This window comes from Pan paniscus, chromosome 12, assembly GCF_029289425.2.
Source record: "Pan paniscus chromosome 12, NHGRI_mPanPan1-v2.0_pri, whole genome shotgun sequence".
Lineage (NCBI taxonomy): Eukaryota > Metazoa > Chordata > Mammalia > Primates > Hominidae > Pan > Pan paniscus.
In genome coordinates this window covers 29,426,460-29,448,126 of record NC_073261.2, presented here as the reverse complement: position 1 = coordinate 29,448,126, position 21,667 = coordinate 29,426,460, and the positions used below count along the sequence as shown (strand labels likewise).

The following is a 21,667-nucleotide window of genomic DNA, read 5'->3' as shown; positions in this document are numbered from 1 at the left end:
TCCTTCACATCCCTTGTAAGTTGGATTCCTAGGTATTTTATTCTCTTTGAAGCAATTGTGAATGGGAGCTCACTCATTATTTGGCTCTCTGTTTGTCTGTTATTGGTGTATAAGAATGCTTGTGATTTTTGCACATTGATTTTGTATCCTGAGACTTTGCTGAAGTTGCCTATCAGCTTAAGGAGATTTGGGGCTGAGACGATGGGGTTTTCTAGATATGCAATCATGTCATCTGCAAACAAGGACAATTTGACTTCCTCTTTTCCTAGTTGAATACCCTTTATTTCCTTCTCCTGCCTGATTACACATAATTGTCAGATCCACCAAAGCTGAAATGAAGGAAAAAATGTTAAGGGCAGCCAGAGAGAAAGGTCGGGTTACCCACAAGGGGAAGCCCATCAGACTAACAGCTGATCTCTCGGCAGAAACTCTACAAGCCAGAAGACAGAAACTCTACAAGCCAATATTCAACATTCTTAAAGAAAAGAATTTTCAACCCAGAATTTCATATCCAGCCAACCTAAGCTTCGTAAGTGAAGGAGAAATAAAATACTTTACAGACAAACAAATGCTGAGGGTTTTGTCACCACCAGGCCTGCCCTAAAAGAGCTCCTGAAGGAAGCACTAAACATGGAAAGGAACAACTGGTACCAGCCACTGCAAAAACATGCCAAATTGTAAAGACCATTGAGGCTAGGAAGAAACTGCATCAACTAACGAGCAAAATAACCAGCTAACATCATAATGACAGGATCAAATTCACACATAACAATATTAACCTTAAATGTAAATGGACTAAATGCTCCAATTAAAAGACACAGACTGGCAAATTGGATAAAGAGTCAAGACCCATCAGTGTGCTGTATTCAGGAGACCCATCTCATGTGCAGAGACACACATAGGCTCAAAATAAAGGGATAGAGGAAGGTCTACCAAGCAAATCGAAAACAAAAAAAGGCAGGAGTTGCAATTCTAGTCTCTGATAAAACAGAGTTTAAACCAACAAAGATCAAAAGAGACAAAGAAGGCCATTAAATAATGGTAAAGGGATCAATTCAACAAGAAGAGCTAACTATCCTAAATATATATATGCACCCAATACAGGAGCACCCAGATTCACAAAGCAAGTCCTTAGAGACCTACAAAGAGACTTAGACTCCTACACAATAATAATGGGAGACTTTAACACCCCACTGTCAACATTAGACAGATCAACAAGACAGAAAGTTAACAAGGATATCCAGGAACTGAACTCAGCCCTGCACCAAGCGGACCTAATAGACATTTACAAAACTCCCCACCCCAAATCAACAGAATATACATTCTTCTCAGCACCACATCATACCTATTCCAAAATTGACCACATAGTTGGAAGTAAAGCACTCCTCAGCAAATGTAAAAGAACAGAAATTATAACAAACTGTCTCTCAGACCACAGTGCAATCAAACTAGAACTCAGGATTAAGAAACTCACTCAAAACCGCTCAACTACATGGAAACTGAACAACCTGCTCCTGAATGACTACTGGGTACATAACAAAATGAAGGCAGAAATAAAGATGTTCTTTGAAACCAACGAGAACAAAGACACAACATACCAGAATCTCTGGGACACATTCAAAGCAGTGTGTAGAGGGAAATTCATAGCACTAAATGCCCACAGGAGAAAGCAAGAAAGATCTAAAACTGACACCCTAACATCACAATCGAAAGAACTAGAGAAGCAAGAGCAAACGCATTCAAAAGCTAGCAGAAGGCAAGAAATAACTAAGATCAGAGCAGAACTGAAGGAAATAGAGACAAAAAAAAAAACCCTTCAAAAAATCAATGAATCCAGGAGCTTTTTTTTTTGAAAAGATCAACAAAATTGATAGACTGCTAGCAAGACTAATAAAGAAGAAAACAGAGAAGAATCAAATAGATGCAATAAGAAAGATAAAGGGCATATCACCACCGATCCCACAGAAATACAAAATATCATCAGAGAATACTATAAACACCTCTACGCAAATAAACTAGAAAATCTAGAAGAAATGCATAAACTCCTCGATACATACACCCTCCTAAGACTAAACCAGGAAGAAGCTGAATCTCTGAACAGACCAATAACAGGCTCTGAAATTGAGGCAATAATTAATAGCTTACCAACCAAAAGAAGTCCAGGACCAGACGGATTCACAGCCAAATTCTACCAGAGGTACAAGGAGGAGATGGTACCAGTCCTTCTGAAACTATTCCAATCAATAGAAAAAGAGGGAATCCTCCCTAACTCATTTTATGAGGCCAGCATCATCCTGATACCAAAGCCTGGCAGAGACACAACAAAAAAAGAGAATTTTAGACCAATATCCCTGATGAACATCGATGCAAAACTCCTCAATAAAATACTGGCAAACCGAATCCAGCAGCACATCAAAAAGCTTATCCACCATGATCAAGTGGGCTTCATCCCTGGGATGCAAGGCTGGTTCAACATATGCAAATCAATAAAACGTAATCCAGCATATAAACAGAACCAACGACAAAAACCACATGATTATCTCAATAGATGCAGAAAAGGCCTTTGACAAAATTCAACAACCTTCATGCTAAAAACTCTCAATAAATTAGGTATTGATGAGACGTATCTCAAAATAATAAGAGCTACTTATGACAAACCCACAGCCAATATCATACTGAATGGGCAAAAACTGGAAGCATTCCCTTTGAAAACTGGTAGAAGACAGGGATGCCCTCTCTCTCACCACTCCTATTCAACACAGTGTTGGAAGTTCAAGTAACTTTTCAAGTAATCTGGATACCTTTCACTCCCAATCAAAACATCAAGCAAACAATGGAGAATTAAAAAAAAAATCTATACTGTTAGAAAATACAAAATTACCATCTTCTTTTTTTTTTTTTTTGAGATGGAGTCTTGTTCTGTCGCCCAGGCTGGAGTGCAGTGGCATGATCTCACCTCACTGCAACCTTCACCTCTTGGGTTCAAGTGATTCTCCTGCCTCAGCCTCCCAAGTAGCTGGGATTACAGGCACCCGCCACCATGCCTGGCTGATTTTTGTATTTTTAGTAGAGATGGGGTTTCACCATGTTGACCAGGCTGGTCTTGAACTCCTGACCTCAAATCCGCCTGCCTGGGGCTCCCGAAGTGCTGGGATTACAGGTGTGAACCACTGCGTCCAGCCCACAAAATAACCACCTTATATCCTTAAAGGGTTGAATTTTATTTTGTAAGAACTAGACCCTATCAATAATGGATTATGATACTACATGGTCAGATTAAACACTAACCTCTAAGACCTAATTCAGAAAATAGCTTGAGTACATGAGGACTGAGCATCTCATGCTCCAATGTTTTTGTCACATGAAGTACTTTATTACTATGGGATCACACCACTCTCAGTGATTTGCTATTTCAGCTAACCTATGATGGTAATATATATTGCCTTATTCAAAAATTTTCACACTTTTTTAGTTAAATTAAAAGAGGAACAACTAAAATTGCATGAATTAAAGTGGTTAGAGCAACAATCACATACAAGGTACTTCATGTTTAGTTGCTATTCAAAATTTTAAGTGCATTAGTGTAGTAAAAAGACTAGGCAACATTGTTTTCTGGAATGCCATGGTTTATAAGACAAAAAATGTGACCTTTTAATTGAAAACAGCTTCATAAATAACAGATATATCATGTAAACATTCTGAGTATCTGTTACTCTGAAGAATTACACCCATACTTGAATAAAATCTTGGTAAATCCAAGAAGCAACAAAGAAGCCTCAAAGTGAAAGTTCTTCAGAAAGCACAAAGAGATGATGAAGATTCATTGCTTACTGGCAAATACTCCAGTTAGTGAAAACACTATGATTGGCAGGCAATGATCATAAAAATCACAGCCAAAGATAAATGAGGCAGAAGAGCAAGGTGGTTAACAGCATGGTCATTGGCATAAGACAGACACATGTGTTCAAAGACCATGACTCAGATACTTATTTGCTTTGTGATTATATACAGGACAATCATATAACTTCTTTGAGATTCCATTCTCCTCTCTTTATACCCATAATATGGAAAAAATCATATCTATGTCACTGGCTGTTTGGGGAACCAATTACTTTCGTTCTCCAAAACTTAGTGATGAACTAAGAATAACTATATTTATTATTAAAGAAGAAAAGTTAAAATAAGAAAGAAGATGGCAGAGTAAAAACAGTGTGATGAAAGGTCATCAGTTTACAACAAAAACAGATCGGCAGTGATATAGCTGATGGGGTGGACCCTGCAGGGACATGATAAACAACATGCAAACAGCCCAATAACCTCACAGATGCCCCTAAACTATGCAAAGGTATAACAATCAAAAGAATGCTCAAGTAGGCTGCATGCCTTATGAAAGAGCAAACCAAGATTCACTCACTTAAGTTGTTTCTGAAGTTACCACCATAGGTAGCACACAAAGGTACATAATTCACTTCAGTAACAGACTAGAAAAGACCATTTACAGTAACGTGTAAAACATAAGGAATGTTACAAAACCAGAAAATAGATGAGTGTATTTGAGGAGCCATCCTATGATCCTAGAGAATCAAAGCAAGCAACATAATAAAAATGCACAAACTCTACGGGGGTGGGGGCGGGGAACAGCTGGGTGCAGTGGCTCACACCTGTAATCCCAGCACTTTGGGAGGCTGAGGTGGGAGGATTGCTTGAACCCAGGAGCTCGTGACCAGCCTGGGTGACATAGTAAGACCCCATCTGTACAAAAAGTTTTTAAAAATTACCTGAGCATGATGGCATGCAACTATGGTCCTCACTACTGACCTGAGGCTGAGGAGGGAAGATAGCTTTATAGCCCCAAAGGTTTGGATTTTATTTTGTAAGAACTAGACCCTATCAATAATGGATTATGATACTATATGGTCAGATTAAACACTAACCTCTAAGATCTAATTCAGAAAATAGATTGAGTACATGAGGACTGAGCATCTCATGCTCGAATGCCATGATTGCACCACTGCACTCCAGCCTGGGTGACACAGCAAGACCCTGCCTCAAAAACATAAAATAAAAATAAATAAAAAAATAATTAGAAAGAACATTTAAATGCATTTGAAAGAGACAAGTATAAAATAATTTGATTGAGTAGTATAATAATCATATATTTAAGTTAGGTCCACAAAACTCAGAAAGGTGATTGGTTAGTCTTCAGAATTGGGTCACAAACTAATACTTATTACACAAGAAATGCAACTTTGAGCATAGCCTTTGGGAAGCTAAGGCGACTGTATTAAAGATGACAGCAAGGATTTATGAGAAAATGAGTAGGAAGACAGAAAAGAGAAAAGTAGCAGATTCTTATGATAGTGTTGTTTTAAAATATTAATATATTTCAAGTATCTGAATTCATAATTTCAAACAATTTTTGAAGCAATAACTATTTAGGAATCATAATTGACTTCAAATCCAGTGGCTTCCACTTATAGTCTTTTTTTCTTCTTTTATTGCTCCAGGGTGAATGACTTATAATCATTGTGGCCAATATTTGTACAGAGTGTCAGCTAGAAATTTTCTTTACATCATTTACACTTTTAGTTGATTCAAATCTAAGCTTTTAGTAGCTGATATTATTATCAGAACATGTTTAATTAATTCATTGTGCCCACTGGTTGCTAAACTGTAATAAGGGAGATGAACTCTAATAGTAATAATATACTAAAGATCAAAAAGATAACACCTGCTCCTTTTGAAACTATAGCTTATGAACTTCAGAATGGAGCCTCGTGTGAATGCCTTGCTCCTACTTCCAACAGAAAGTTGCATGATGTCTCAGATAAACCAAAGAAAAGACAGAGTTCCGGTGGTGCCTGGAATTTCAAAATAGGGTTTATATACAACAAATTTTAGATTTAAATTACTCAGAGGGTTAACAATTCTTTTTTCACAAACACCCTTACTTTAGCAGGAGTAGGTGTTTTATATTGAACATGATATTTGAAAGCTGAGAACTCTTTTTCAGGAGACTTCCTTGTCATCCAAGGAAGAATATGTTTGGTATAGTTTCATATATTGTGTTTACATTAGGCAGTTTCTACCATAGCAACAGGCTATTAAATATTTATATCAAGCAATTAGAATCTCATTTAAAATAACAAATGTTCTTGAATATTACCAAAACAAAAATCTTTTCTTTGGAATTTTAACATAGAATGCAGATGAATTTTCTCCTTCCTTTAGATAATGATGGTCCCTTTATACTTACTATATAATTGTCCCATATAAATGTTCTATAATTAATGGCACAAGGCAAGTAAAGCATACTTTCAAACATGGAAATATTTTCTTACATACTTCATTCCTGCTTCCCTCATGCTCCCTTCCCACATACTGCCCTCCATACATAACATGTATTAAGTGCATATGACAGTAACATTCAGCTCTTTATCAGCTCTTCTAGGTGGATAGATTAAAGTTAATGTGATGATCTAGTGCTAAGGTCATTGAGTCACCCAATAAAGGTGAGTTTTTCATGTTTATCAACATCTTATTTAATAATAGCAAGGACAACTTTTTGCATATTATTTTTAAAAATGCTTATAAAAGGGCATTTTACTTTAAATTATTAATTCTTTAACCAATCTGTAATTAATGTCTTAAACCAGATGACTGAACCCAAAGGTTTTAAAAAAGCAAACCACAGTGAATATGTAGCATGAAATTATAGTAAAATATCAGCATGCTAGTGATTAAACAAAACCTAAATCAGAGCACTTTCCTACATCACTATAGTCATATTGAATAGTAACTACATAAAATGAGAAATTGTCTACATCATATGAATACTATTAATGACAAGCCTTTTTTTATTAAAATGGCAAGAATACAAATAGTTTATATCAGTAAAATACAGTAGCATTCAGGCTCTAATATGAACATTACATCAAAGCCTATGGATAGATAAGGTAAGAGATTTAGGAAATTGGGGGAGGAAGGAAACATCACTTATCTTGTTACTCCAGATTACAGACAGCTGCCACAGACAATAAAGTAAAATGGCAATTAAGTTGATTGCAGTACTTGAAAGAAAACTTATTAAAAATAAAGATTTTTAATAAAATCTTACATTCTTGACAGATATATCATCACCTACCTTTCTAAAAGCAGTAGTAGTAAACACAATTGTAGAATATGTATGTTACTTAGTCTTTGAGTGGTACAATACTATCGGTTTTAAAACCCTGACAACACTCCTACTTTCTGCTGCTTCAATATCAGATTATGGCATGGAATTTATGTAAGGTTGGTTCCAAAATGGAATATCAGATCCCAGACCAGTATCAGTAAGTTGTACCCATTTTGGCACAGATTTTCCAGCCATGAAAACACAAATCACAAAGAAAAAAAATTAACCAACCAATTATTTGAGATACCAAGAAAGGAAAGGAAAGCAGTTTTGTAAAAACACTTTTCCCTGTTTTAATAAGCTTCTTTATTTACTCCAGATAGTGAACATAATAGTGTTCAATAGTGAAGTAAGCAGATTTTACACTCACTATTACTGCATGGATAGAAAGAGCCATATACATTTTTGTTTTCATAAGTCATCTCAGATCACTGCAACATGGCACATTAGAACAGAGATTCAGAGACACAAAGTTAATAAATACATTTAACATTGCCAAGCATTTAAAAGATAAATGCACTCATGTAGCAAAAAAAAAAAAAAAAATCAGTTTGTAACTTTGACCTTTCTCAGGGATGTGAAGAATCATTTCAGGTGTCAGAAATCTCTGTAGCAAAGATTCCTATAAGAGAAAAAATCATGCTGATTAATATTTTTAATTCAACTTTTTCAACATGTGTAACAAATTTATTCTAGTAAGTGTATCACTTCAGCAAAACGTAAGATTTTTTTTCGTTTCTATGAAGGAAAACAAAAAACAATATATTTTTTCACTCAGTTTTCACAAACTGTGGTACATTCATACCATGGAATACTATTCAACAATAAATAGGAATGAACTATTGATACTTACAGCAGCTTGGATGGATCTCACGGGCATTATGCTGAATGAGAAAAGTTAATCTGAAAAGGTTATCTCAAAACGACAGAATTATAGAGATGGAGAAGAAAGTAGTGTTTCCCAGGAGACAGGGAGATGAAGAAGGGCAGGGCTACAACTATAAATAGGCATAATGAGGGAGTGAATTCTTTGGTGCTGATGGAACAACTTTGCATCTTGATCATAGTTGTGCTGTGTGTGGATTGTAAAAAATATATATATACACATACAAACAAATGAGTGCATCTAAAAACTAGTGAAATCTGAATAAGGCCTTTAGACTAGTTAATCACACTGTGCTCATGTCAACATCCCAGTTTGTAAGATACTACATTATAGAAGCTGGGGTAAGGATATGTGGGATTGTCTGTGGTATTTTTGCAACTACTTGTGAGACTATAATCATCTTATTTTTTAATTACTATTTTTTGGAGACAGAGTCTCACTCTGTCACCCAGGCTGAAGTGCAGTGACACAATCTCAGCTTACTGCAACCTCTGCCCCCAGGTTCAAGCAAATCTCATGCCTCAGCCGCCTGAGTAGCTGGGATTACAGACATGCGCCACCATGCCCAGCTAACGTTTGTATTTTTAGTAGAGATGGGGTTTTGCCACGTTGGCCAGGCTGGTCTCAAACTCCTGGCCTCAAATTATCCTCCCACCTCAGCCTCCTAAAGTTCTGGGATTATAGTCAGGAGCCACTGCGTATGGCCAGGACTATAATCATTAAAAAAAAGTACCTGTGGTACATCTATACTATGGAATACTACTCAGCAGTTAAAAGGAATATGTGACAACTACTAATACATGCAACAACCTGGATAAATCTGAAATATATTATGCTGGGTGAAAGTCAACCACTAGAGGCTGCATACTGTATGATTCCATTTACATGACAACCTGGGAAAGGCAAAACTAGAGAAGCAGGAAACAGAGCAGTGGTTAGAGGAAAGTAAATTCAGTGTGATGTCTGTTGTCTAGATAATAGGTGTCAGTCAAAGGACACCATTTGAAACTGAGAGAAAAAGGTTAAGTGAGAAAAAAGGTGATTAAGGGCATTGTTAATCATATTAATAGAAAGGTAACAACTAAAATAAAATAAACTCTTCACAAAAGCCAAAAGAAATTTGTTAAAAAGCAAAGAAGACGATCAAATGAAGAAATACAACAAATATCACATAGTACAGAAAGTAATTATAACTATTGATGTGACATAACAGTCATATCAATAATGTAAAAGATTTTAACTCATCTATTTTATTTATACTGTTCTATTCTATTTTTGAGACAGGGTCTCATTCTGTTGCCCAGGCTAGAATGCAGTGGCATGATTATGGCTTACTGCAGCCATGACCTTCCAGGCTCAGTTGATCCTCTCACCTCAGCCTACCAAGTAACTGGAAATACAGGCACGTGCCACCATATCTGGCTAATTTTTTTTGTGTGTGTATTTTTTGTAGAGATGGGGTTTCACCATTGCCCAGGCTGGTCTGTAACTCCTGGGCTCAAGCAATCCATCTGCCTCAGTCTCCCAAAGTGCTAGGATTACACGTGTGAGCAACCACGCCCAGTGTAACTCACCTATTTTTTAAAAAGATTTTCAAAATGGCAGGGTGTGGTGGCTCATGCCTGTAATCCTAGCACTTTGGGAGGCTGAGGCAAGTGGATTACCTGAGGTCAGGAGTTTGAGACCAGCCTGGTCAATATGGTGAAACCCTGTCTCTACTAAAAATACAAAAACTAGGCCAGGTGTGGTGGCTCGTGCCTGTAATCCCAGCACTTTGGGAGGCCAAGGCAGGTGGATCACCTGAGGTCAGGAGTTCGAGACCACCCTGCCCAACATGGCAAAACCCCGTCTCTACTAAAAAAAAAAATGAGCTGGATGTAGTGATGGACACCTGTAATCTCAGCTACTCAGGGAGGCTGAGGCAGGAGAATCACTTGAACCTGGGAGGTGGAGGTTGCAGGGAGCTGAGATCCTGCCATTGCACTCCAGTCTGGGGGACAAGAGTGAAACTCTGACTTAAAAAAAAAAAAAAAGAAAAAAAAAAAAGGGGGATTGTTCCAAGATGGTCAAATAGGAAGAGCTCCGGTCCACAGCTCCCAGCGTAAGCGACACAGAAGATGGGTGATTTCTGCATTTCCAAGTGAGGTACCAGGTTCATCTCACTGGGACTTGTTGGACAGTGGGTGCAGCCCACAGAGTGTGAACCAAAGCAGGGCAGGGCATCGCCTCACCTGGGAAGCGCAAGGGGTCGGGGAATTCCCTTTCCTAGCGCTCGGGACACTCCCGCTCTACTACTGCGCTTTTCCAGTGGTCTTTGCAAACAGCACACCAGGAGATTATATCCCATGCCTGGCTTGGTGGGTCCCACACCCATGGACCCTGCTCACTGCCAGCACAGCAGTCCGAGATCGAACCGTGAGGCGGCAGCAAGGCTGGGAGAGGGGCGTCCACCATTGCTGAGGCTTGACTTGGTAAACAAGGCAGCCTGGAAGCTCGAACCAGGTGGAGCCCACCGCAGCTCAATGAGGCCTGCCTACCTCTGTAGACTTCACCTCTGGGGACAGGGCATAGCTGAACAAAAGGCAGCAGAAACTTCTGCAGACTTAAACGTCCCTGTCTGACAGCTCTGAAGAGAGCAGTGGTTCTCCCAGCACGGAGTTTGAGATCTGAGAACAGACAGACTGCCTCCTCAAGTGAGTCCCTGACCCCCTAGTAGCCTAACTCAGGGACACCTCCCAGTAGGGGCAAGCTGACACCTCATACAGCCAGGTGCCCCTCTGAGATGAAGCTTCCAGAGGAAGGATCAGGCAGCAATATTTGCTGTTCTGCAGCCTCCGCTGGTGATACCCAGGCAAACAGGATCTGGAGTGGACCTCCAGCAAACTCCAACAGACCTGCAGCTGAGGGTCCTGACTGGTAGAAGGAAAACTAACAAACAGAAAGGAATAGCATCAACATCAACAAAAAGGACACCCACACCAAAACCCCATCTGTAGGTCACCAACATCAAAGACCAAAGGTAGATTAAAACCACAAAGATGGGGAGAAACCAGAGCAGAAAAGCTGAAAATTCCAAAAATCAGAGCATCTCTTCTCCTCCAAAGGAACACAGCTCCCCACCAGCAACAGAACAAAACTGGACAGAGAATGACTTTAACGAGTTGACAGAAGTAGACTTCAGAGGATCAGTAATAACAAACTTCTCCAAGCTAAAGGAGGATGTTTGAACCCATTGGAAAGAAGCTAAAAACCTTGGAAAAAGATTAGACAAATGGCTAACTAGAATAAACAGCATAGAGAAAACCTTAAATGACCTGATGGAGCTAAAAACCATGGCGCGAAAACTACAGGACGCATGCACAAGCTTCAGTAGCCAATTCGATCAAGTGGAAGAAAAGGTATCAGTGATTGAAGATCAAATGAATGAAATGAAGCAAGAAGAGAAGTTTAGAGAAAAAAGCATAAAAAGAAACGAACAAAGCCTCCAAGAAATATGGGACTATGTGAAAAGACCATATCTACATCTGATTGGTGTACCTGAAAGTGACGGGGAGAATGGAACCAAGTTGGAAAACACTCTGCAGGATATTATCCAGGAGAACTTCCCCAATCTAGCAAGGCAGGCCAACATTCAAATTCAGGAAATACAGAGAGCGCTACAAAGATACTCCTCGAGAAGAGCAACTCCAAGACACATAATTGTCAGATTCACCGAAGTTGAAATGAAGGGAAAATGTTAAGGGCAGCCAGAGAGAAAGGTCGGGTTACCCACAAGGGGAAGCCCATCAGACTAACAGCAGATCTCTTAGCAGAAACTCCACAAGCCAGAAGACAGTGGGGGCCAATATTCAACATTCTTAAAGAAAAGAATTTTCAACCCAGAATTTCATATCCAGCCAAACTAAGCTTCGTAAGTGAAGGAGAAATAAAATACTTTACAGACAAACAAATGCTGAGAGATTTTGTCACCACCAGGCCTGCCCTAAAAGAGCTCCTGAAGGAAGCACTAAACATGGAAAGGAACAACTGGTACCAGCCACTGCAAAAACATGCCAAATTGTAAAGACCATCGAGGCTAGGAAGAAACTGCATCAACTAACGAGCAAAATAACCAGCTAACATCATAATGACAGGATCAAATTCACACATAACAATATTAACCTTAAATGTAAATGGGCTAAATACTCCAATTAAAAGACACAGACTGGCAAATTGGATAAAGAGTCAAGACCCATCAGTGTGCTGTATTCAGGAGACCCACCTCACATGCAGAGACACACATAGGCTCAAAATAAAGGGATGGAGGAAGGTCTAACAAGCAAATGGAAAACAACAACAACAAAAAGCAGGGGTTACAATCCTAGTCTCTGAGAAAACAAACTTTTTTTTTTTTTTTTTGAGAAAGAGTCTCACTCTGTCGCCCAGGCTGGAGTGCAGTGGTGCGATCTTGGCTCACTGCAACCTCCACCTCCCAGGTTCAAGCAATTCTCTGCCTCAGCCTTCTGAGTAGCTGAGATTATAGGCAAGTGCCACCATGCCTGGCTAATTTTTGTATTTTTAGTAGAGACAGGGTTTCACCATCTTGGCCAGGCTGGTCTTGAACTCCTGACCTCGTGATCCACCTGCCTCGGCCTCCCAAAGTGCTGGGATTATAGGCGTAAGCTACTGCACCTGGCCTAAAACAGACTTTAAACCAACAAAGATCAAAAGAGACAAAGAAGGCCATTACATAATGGTAAAGGGATCAATTCAACAAGAAGAGCTAACTATCCTAAATATCAATGCACCCAATCAATACAGGAGCACCCAGATTCATAAAGCAAGTCCTTAGAGATGTACAAAGAGACTTAGACTCCCACAAAATAATAATGGGAGACTTTAACACCCCACTGTCAACATTAGACAGATCAACGAGAAAGAAACTTAACAAGGATATCCAGGACTTGAACTCAGCTCTGCACCAAGTGGACCTAATAGACATCTACAGAACTCTCCAACCCAAATAAAAAGAATATACATTCTTCTCAGCACCACATCACACTTATTCCAAAATTGACCACATAGTTGGAAGTAAAGCACTCCTTAGCAAATGTGAAAGAACATAAATTATAACAAACTGTCTCTCTGACCATAGTGCAAACAATCAAATTAGAACTCAGGATTAAGAAACTGACTCAGAACTGCACAACTACATGGAAAGTGAACAACCTGCTCCTGAATGACTGCTGGGTAAATAACGAGATGAAGGCAGAAAGATGATCTTTGAAACTAATGAGAACAAAGACACAACATACCAGAATATCTGGGACACATTTAAAGCAGTGTGTAGAGGGAAATTTATAGCATTAAATGCCCACAAGAGAAAGCAGGAAAGATCTAAAATCGACACTTTAACATCACAATTAAAAGAACTATAGAAGCAAGAGCAAACACATTCAAAAGCTAGCAGAAGACAAGAAATAACTAAGATCAGAGCAGAACTGAAGGAAATAGAGACATAAAAAACCCTTCAAAAAATCAATGAATCCAGGAGCTGGTTTTGTGAAAAGATCAACAAAATTGATAGACCGCTAGCAAGACTAATAAAGAAGAAAAGAGAGAAGAGTCAAATAGATGCAATAAAAAATGATAAAGGGGATATCACCACTGATCCCACGGAAATGCAAACTACCATCAGAGAATACTTTAAACATCTCTATGCAAATAAACTAGAAAATCTAGAAGAAATGGATAAATTCCTGGACACATACACCCTCCCAAGACTAAACCAGGAAGAAGTTGAATCTCTGAATAGACCAATAACAGGCTCTGAAATTGAGGCAATAATTAACAGCTTACCAACCAAAAAAAGTCCAGTACTAGACAGATTCACAGCCGAATTCTACCAGAGGTACAAAGAGGAGCTGGTACCATTCCTTCTGAAACTATTCCAATCAACAGAAAAAGAGGGAATCCAGATGCAATAAAAAATGATAAAGGGGATATCACCACCGATCCCACAGAAATACAAACTACCATCAGAGAATACTACAAACACCTCTACGAAAATAAACTAGAAAATCTAGAAGAAATGGATAAATTCCTCAACACATACACGCTCCCAAGACTAAACGAGGAAGACGTTCAATCTCTGAATAGAGCAATAACAGGCTCTGAAACTGTGGCAATAATCAATAGCTTACCAACCAAAAAAGTCCAGGACCAGATGGATTCACAGCCGAATTCTACCAGAGGTACAAGAAGGAGCTGGTACCATTCCTTCTGAAACTATTCCAATCAATAGAAAAAAGAGGGAATCCTCCCTAACTCATTTTATGAGGCCAGCATCATCCTGATACCAAAGGCTGGCAGAGACACAACAAAAAAAGAGAATTTTAGACCAATATCCTTGATGAACACTGATGCAAAACTCCTCAATAAAATACTGGCAAACCGAATCCAGCAGCACATCAAAAAGCTTATCCACCATGATCAAGTGGGCTTCATCCCTGGGATGCAAGGCTGGTTCAACATATGGAAATCAATAAATGTAATCCAGCATATAAACAGAACCAAAGACAAAAACCACATGATTATCTCAATAGATGCAGAAAAGGCCTTTGACAAAATTCAACAACCCTTCATGCTAAAAACTCTCAATAAATTAGGTATTGATGAGACGTATCTCAAAATAATAAGAGCTATTTATGACAAACCCACAGCCAATATCATACTGAATGGGCAAAAACTGGAAGCATTCCCTTTGAAGACTGGCACAAGACAGGGATGCCCTTTCTCACCACTCCTATTCAACATTCTGTTGGAAGTGCTGACCAGGGCAATTAGGCAGGAGAAAGAAATAAAGGGTATTCAAATAGGAAAAGAGGAAGTCAAATTGGCCCTGTTTGCAGAAGACATGATTGTATATCTAGAAAACCCCATTGTCTCAGCCCAAAATCTCCTTAAGCTGATAGGCAACTTCAGCAAAGTCTCAGGATACAAAATCAATGTGCAAAAATCACAAGCATTCTTATACACCAACAATAGGCAAACAGAGAGCCAAATCATGACTGAACTCCCATTCACAACTGCTTCAAAGAGAATAAAATACCTAGGAATCCAACTTACAAGGGATGTGAAGGACCTCTTCAAGGAGAACTACAAACCACTGCTCAAGGAAATAAAAGAGGATACAAACAAATGGAAGAACATTCCATGCTCATGGGTAGGAAGAATCAATATCGTGAAAATGGCCATACTGCCCAAGGTAATTTATAGATTTAATGCCATCCCCATCAAGCTACCAATGACTTTCTTTACAGAATTGGAAAAAACTACTTTAAAGTTCATATGGAACCAAAAAAGAGCCCGCATTGCCAAGGCAATCCTAAGTCAAAAGAACAAAGCTGGAGGCATCACGTTACCTGACTTCAAACTATACTACAAGGCTACAGTAACCAAAACAGCATGGTACTGGTACCAAAACAGAGATATAGATCAATGGAACAGAACAGAGCCCTCAGAAATAATATCACACATCCACAACCATCTGATCTTTGACAAGCCTGACAAAAACAAGAAATGGGGAAAGGATTCTCAATTTAATAAATGATGCTGGGAAAACTGGCTAGCCATATGTAGAAAGCTGAAACTGGATCCCTTCCTTACACCTTATACAAAAATTAATTCAAGATGGATTAAAGATTTAAATGTTTGACCTAAAACCATAAAAACCCTAGAAGAAAATCTAGGCAATACCATTCAGGACATAGGCATGGGCAAGGACTTCATGTCTAAAACACCAAAAGCAATGGTAACAAAAGCCAAAATTGACAAATAAGATCTAATTAAACTCAAGAGCTTCTGCACAGCAAAAGAAACTACCATCAGAGTGAACAGGCAATCTACAGAATGGGAGATAATTTTTGCAATCTACCCATCTGACAAAGGGCTAATATCCAGAATCTACAAAGAACTTCAACAAATTTACAAGAAAAAAACAAACAACCCCATCAAAAAGTGGGCAAAGGATATGAACAGACACTTCTCAAAAGAAGACATTTATGCAGCCAAAAGACACATGAAAGAATACTCATCATCACTGGCCATTAGAGAAATGCAAATCAAAACCACAATGAGATACCATCTCACACCAGTTAGAATGGCGATAATTAAAAAGTCAGGAAACAACAGGTACTGCAGAGGATGTGGAGAAATAGGGACACTTTTACACTGTTGGTGGGAGTGTAAACTAGTTCAACCATTGTAGAAGACAGTGTGGTGATTCCTCAGGGATCTAGAACTAGAAATACCATTTGACCCAGCCATCCCATTACTAGGCCTATATACCCAAAGGATTATAAATCATGCTATTACAAAGACACATGCACACGTATGTTTATTGTGGCACTATTCACAATAGCAAAGACTTGGAACCAACACAAATGTCCATCAATGATAGACTGGATTAAGAAAACCTGGCACATATACACCATGGAATACTATGCAGCCATAAAAAATGAGCTTATGTCCTTTGTGGGGACATGGATGAAGCTGGAAACCATCATTCTGAGCAAACTATCACAATGACAGAAAACCAAACGCCGCATGTTCTCACTCACAGGTGGGAATTGAACAATGAGAACATTTGGACACAGGAAGGGGAGCATCATACACTGGGGCCTGTTGTGGGGTGGGAGGAGGGGGGAGGGATAGCATTAGGAGGAATACCTAATGTAAATGACGAGTTAATGGGTGCAGCACAGCAACATGGCACATGTATACATATGTAACAAACCTGCACATTGTGCACATGCACCCTAGATCTTAAAGTATAAGAATAAATAATAAAAAAGAGTGTAAATTTCTCAAAAAAATTCACAATGACTCATAAAGCAAAACTCAAATCCATACTGTATATAAGAGATATATTTAAAATGCAGTTACTCAAAAAAGTTAAAAATATTTACCATGTAAATAGAAACAAGAAAATAGGAGTGGCAACACTAATACCAGACGAAGTAGAGTTCAGCAAAAGAAAAAAATCTAAATGCATCAGAAAAGGACACTTTATAAAAGCCACATTCCATGATGAAGAATGACAGTTCGGAATATCAATGCAACAAATAAAACAGCAAACCACCTATATAAAGCGAAATTTAGAGGATATGGAAAAAGCAATTAAAACATACTAATAATAGGAGACTTTAGAACACCACTCTTGATATAAAACAGGTCAGATGAACAAATATTAAACAGTGACATAAAAGATCTGCAAAAAATGAAAAAGTGGAGGTATTTACACCACAGAAATTGGCAAGTGCTACAGATCAGGGCCTCCCCCTCCTCTCCTTTGGAAAGCCAGTTTATCAGCACACCACTGAGCTATCCCTACAGAATTAAAAATACCACATAGCCTCTATAATTAAATAGTGTGGGACTGCACATGAATAGGCAGATCAATGGAATAGAAATAGAAAGTCCAAAAAGAGATCTGAATGACTGGGACAAAGAGTCTTTTAAATCAATGATCTTGCAACTTGATAGTCAGTTGGAAAAAGATAAAATTAGATCCATTTCTCAAACCATACATAAAATAAACTCCAAATGAATCAGATATCTAAATGTAAAAAGTAAAAATATACAAGTACTAAAAGAAAACATTCCTCTACTATCTGGGGAGAGAGAAAGATTTGCTAACTATGAATAGAAATCCAGATGCATTAAAGGAAAAGGTTTAAAATCTGACTACACAAAAATAAAAACTCTTTATAGAGAAAAAGGCAATACAGTAAGATTAAAAGACAAACGACAAAAAAGTGAGAAAATATTTGTAGCATATAACACCAATAAAGAGATAATTTCTGAAATGTACTAAAAATTTTTTTAACAAAAAGATCTAAAGTCCATTAGAAAAATAGGTGAAGAAAGGAATAGCTAATTCCCAAAAAGAGATATAATAATAGCCCTTAAACCTATGAAAAGATATTCAACTTCACTCACAATAAGAGAAATGCAAATTAAAGCTACACTGAAATACCATTTCTCATCCACCACAGTGGCACAAATTCAAAAGCTTGACAGTGTGTTCTATTAGTGACACTGTGGGGAAACAGTACTTTCACACATTGCTGAAGGGACTGCAAAATGGAGGGGAATGTGGCACTGTCTAACAAAACTATATGTGTATTTACCCATTGACCCAGCAATCCCACTTCTAGGAATTTATTCTGAAGATACTGCAACAACATGAAAATACATATGTACAAGATTATTCATTACAGCCTTGTATGTAATTGCAAATTATTGGAAACTACCTAAATGTCCAAGTTTAGGAGGTGGGTTGCATAACTATGGTACATCCATACACTGGAGTAGTGTGCACCTGAAAAAAAGGACTAAGGAGAATCTCTATGAATCAATATGGAGAGATTTCCAGGAGATAGTGTTAAGTGAGAAAAGCAAAGTGCAAAGAAGCATGCTACTTTTTGCATAAACAAAGAAAGATATGTATCTGTGTATCATTAGCACAAAACCACAAAGAAAGGGGGTGGAGGCATGGCTGATGGGATGGAAGGCATAAAGAGAAAGTGACACTTCTCTTAGTATTATTTTTTGCAGAGTGTTGACCTTTAAAAGCATGCTAATCTACATATTCAAAAATAAAATTAAGTTGAGGAAAAAACTAGGAAGTGGAAATATGAAAAATGAAAGCAAATTGAAACAAATGAATCCAATGTTACTTACAATGAATACCATGACCAAAATAAAAGATGGAAAAAAATTAATCCAAGTAAGTTACAAACTCAGTATTTAACTAAATGCTCTCAAGACTTGGGCAAGGTAGCATACAGGCATAAGAAGGAAGAACTGCAAACAGATTCTGAGCTTTTAAAAAGTTGGCCTGTTCAGGAGATCGAGACCATCCTGGCTAACATGGTGAAAACCCCATCTCTACTAAAAATACAAAAAATTAGCCAGGCATTGTGGCAGGTGCTTGTAGTCCCAGCTACTCAGGAGGCTGAGGCAGGAGAATGGCGTGAACCTGGGAGGTGGAGCTTGCAGTGAGCCGAGATCGCGCCACCGCACTCCAGCCTGGGTGACAGAGCGAGACCCTGTCTCAAAAAAAAGTTGGCCTGTTTATTGTGGTGACATCAGTGAAGAAATTTTGAAACTATTGTAGATGCATTCTGGGATTGAGTAAATTAGTAACTACATTGATATTGTTGAGTAAACATGTTAATGTTGAGCCAAGGTTCTCACTGTAGAAGAAAGAACATATATATAAGTAATGGAAGAAAGCAAGGATGAAACCTGTGGGCATGGTTTGGAGTTTTGTTTATATTTTTAAATGAGCCTCTGTGAGTGTGTGTGCAAGTGTGTGTGTCTGTGAAGAAACATGCAAGCATGTGAGCACATGAGCCACCACATGTGTATATAAGAAAACAAATGGGGTAAAATTTTTTAAATAATGAGTATGGGTAAAGGGTTTGGAGATCTAGACCTCCAAACACAAGAAGCTCAAAGAACACCTGGGAAATTCATTGCAAAAAGATCATCACCTAGGCACAAAGTCATCAGGATACCCAAAGTCAAGACAAAGGAAAGAATCTTAAGACCTGTGAGACAAAAGCATCAAGATAAACTATAAAGGAAAACCTATCACATTAACACCAGATTTCTCAGCAGAAACCCTGCAAGCCAGAAGGGATTAGGGTCCCATCTTTAGCCTTATGAAACAGCCAAGAATTTTGTATCCAGCAAAACTAAGCTACATAATGAAGGAAAGATAAAGTCATTTTCAGACATGCTGAGAGAATTTGCCACTACTAAACCAGCACTACAAGAACTGTTTAAAGGAGTTCTAAATCTTGAAACAAAACCTCAAAATACATCAAAATAGAAGCTCCTTATGACATAAATCTCACAGGGCCCATAAAACAATAACACGATGGGGGAAAAAAACACCAAAACAAGGTATTAAGGCAACAACTAATGTGATGAATAGAACAGTACCTAACATCTTAATACTAATGTTGAATGTAAAGAGCCTAAATAGTCCACTTAAAAGATACGGAATGGCAGAATGGATAAAAATTCACTGACTAAGTATCTGCTATCTTCAAGAGACTCACCTAACACATAAGGACTCACATAAACTTAAGGTTAAGGGATGGAAAAAGATATTCCACGCAAACGGAAAGTGAGCAAGAGTAGCTATTCTTATATCAGACAAAACAGACTTTAAAGCAACATCAGTAAAAAAAAAAGAAAAAGAGGGACATTATATAATGATAAAAAGAATAGTCCAAAAGGAAAATATTGCAATTCTAAATGTATATGCACCTAACACTGGAGCTCCCAAATTTAGAAAACAATTACTATTAGACCTAGGAAATGAGATGCACAGCAACACAATAATAGTGGGAGACTTCAATACTACACTGACAGCACTAGACAGGTCATCAATACAGAAAGTCAAAGAAACAATGAACTTAAACTATACCCTAGAACAAACGGACTTAACAGGTATTTACAGAACATTCTACCCAACAACTGCAGAATATAAATTCTTTTCTTTGGCACATGGAACAATCTCCAAGATTGAACATATGATAGGACACAAAGCAAGTCTCAATAAATTTAAGAAAATCAGATTTATATAAAGTATCTTCTTCTTTAACTTATCTTTTGTAATTTTTTTGTCTCATTTTCGTTGAGTTCTGCTCTGATCTTTGTTATTTCTTTTCTTCTGCTGGGTTTAGGTTTGGTTTGTTCTTGTTTCTCTAGTTCCTTCAGGTGTGACCTTAGAGTGTCTATTTGTGCTCTTTCAAACTTTCTGATGTAGGCACTAAATGCTATGAACTTTTCTTAGTACTACTTTTGGTGTATCCCAGAGGTTTTGATAAGTTGTGTTTCACTATTACCTCTCAGTTCAAAGAAGTTTTAAATTTCCATCTTGATTTCATTGTTGACCCAAAGATCATTTAAGATCAGATGATGATGATGATGATGACAATAATAATAATAATTATTAATTTTTTTGAGATGAAATCTTGCTCTGTTGCTCAGGCTGGAGTGCTGTGGCGCAATCTCGGCTCACTGCAAGCTCCACCCACTGGGTTCACACCATTCTCCTGCCTCAGCCTCCCGAGTGGCTGGGACTACAGGTGCCCGCCACCACGCCTGGCTAATTTTTTGTATTTTTAGTAGAGACGGGTTTTACCATGTTAGCCAGGATGGTCTCAATCTCCTGATGTCGTGATCCGCCTGCCTCTGCCCCCCAAAGTGCTGGGATTACAGGCGTGAGCCATCGCGCGCAGCCTGAAGTATCTTCTTAAACCACAGTGGAATACAAGTGGAAATTACCTCCAAAAGGAACCCTCAAAACTATAAAAATACATGGACATTAAATAATCTGCTCTTGATGGTGGGTGCAGGGGCTCATGCCTGTAATCCCAGCATTTTGGGAGGCGAAGACAGGCGGATCACTTGAGGTCAGGAGTTCAAAATCAGCCTGGCCAACATGGAGAAACCCTGTCTCTACTAAAAATACAAAAATTAAGGCTGGGCACAGTGCCTCATGCCTGTAATCCCAGCACTTTGGGAGACTGAGGCAGGCAGAT

General features: G+C 38.4%; 1 protein-coding gene across 3 annotated transcripts in view; it reads right to left on the bottom strand.

The window, feature by feature from the left end:
- Positions 1–5,437: 5,437 nt before the first annotated feature.
- The window catches only part of TSGA10 (testis specific 10), a 151,615-nt gene continuing 135,385 nt past the window's right edge, over positions 5,438–21,667 (bottom strand). For all 3 annotated transcript variants that reach the window (XM_014343887.3, XM_014343885.3, XM_008970983.4), the window contains exon 20: positions 5,438–7,799. In XM_014343887.3, the coding sequence (XP_014199373.1) occupies positions 7,775–7,799 (25 nt within the window). In that variant the 3' untranslated portion in view covers positions 5,438–7,774. The remainder of the gene's footprint in view (positions 7,800–21,667) is intronic.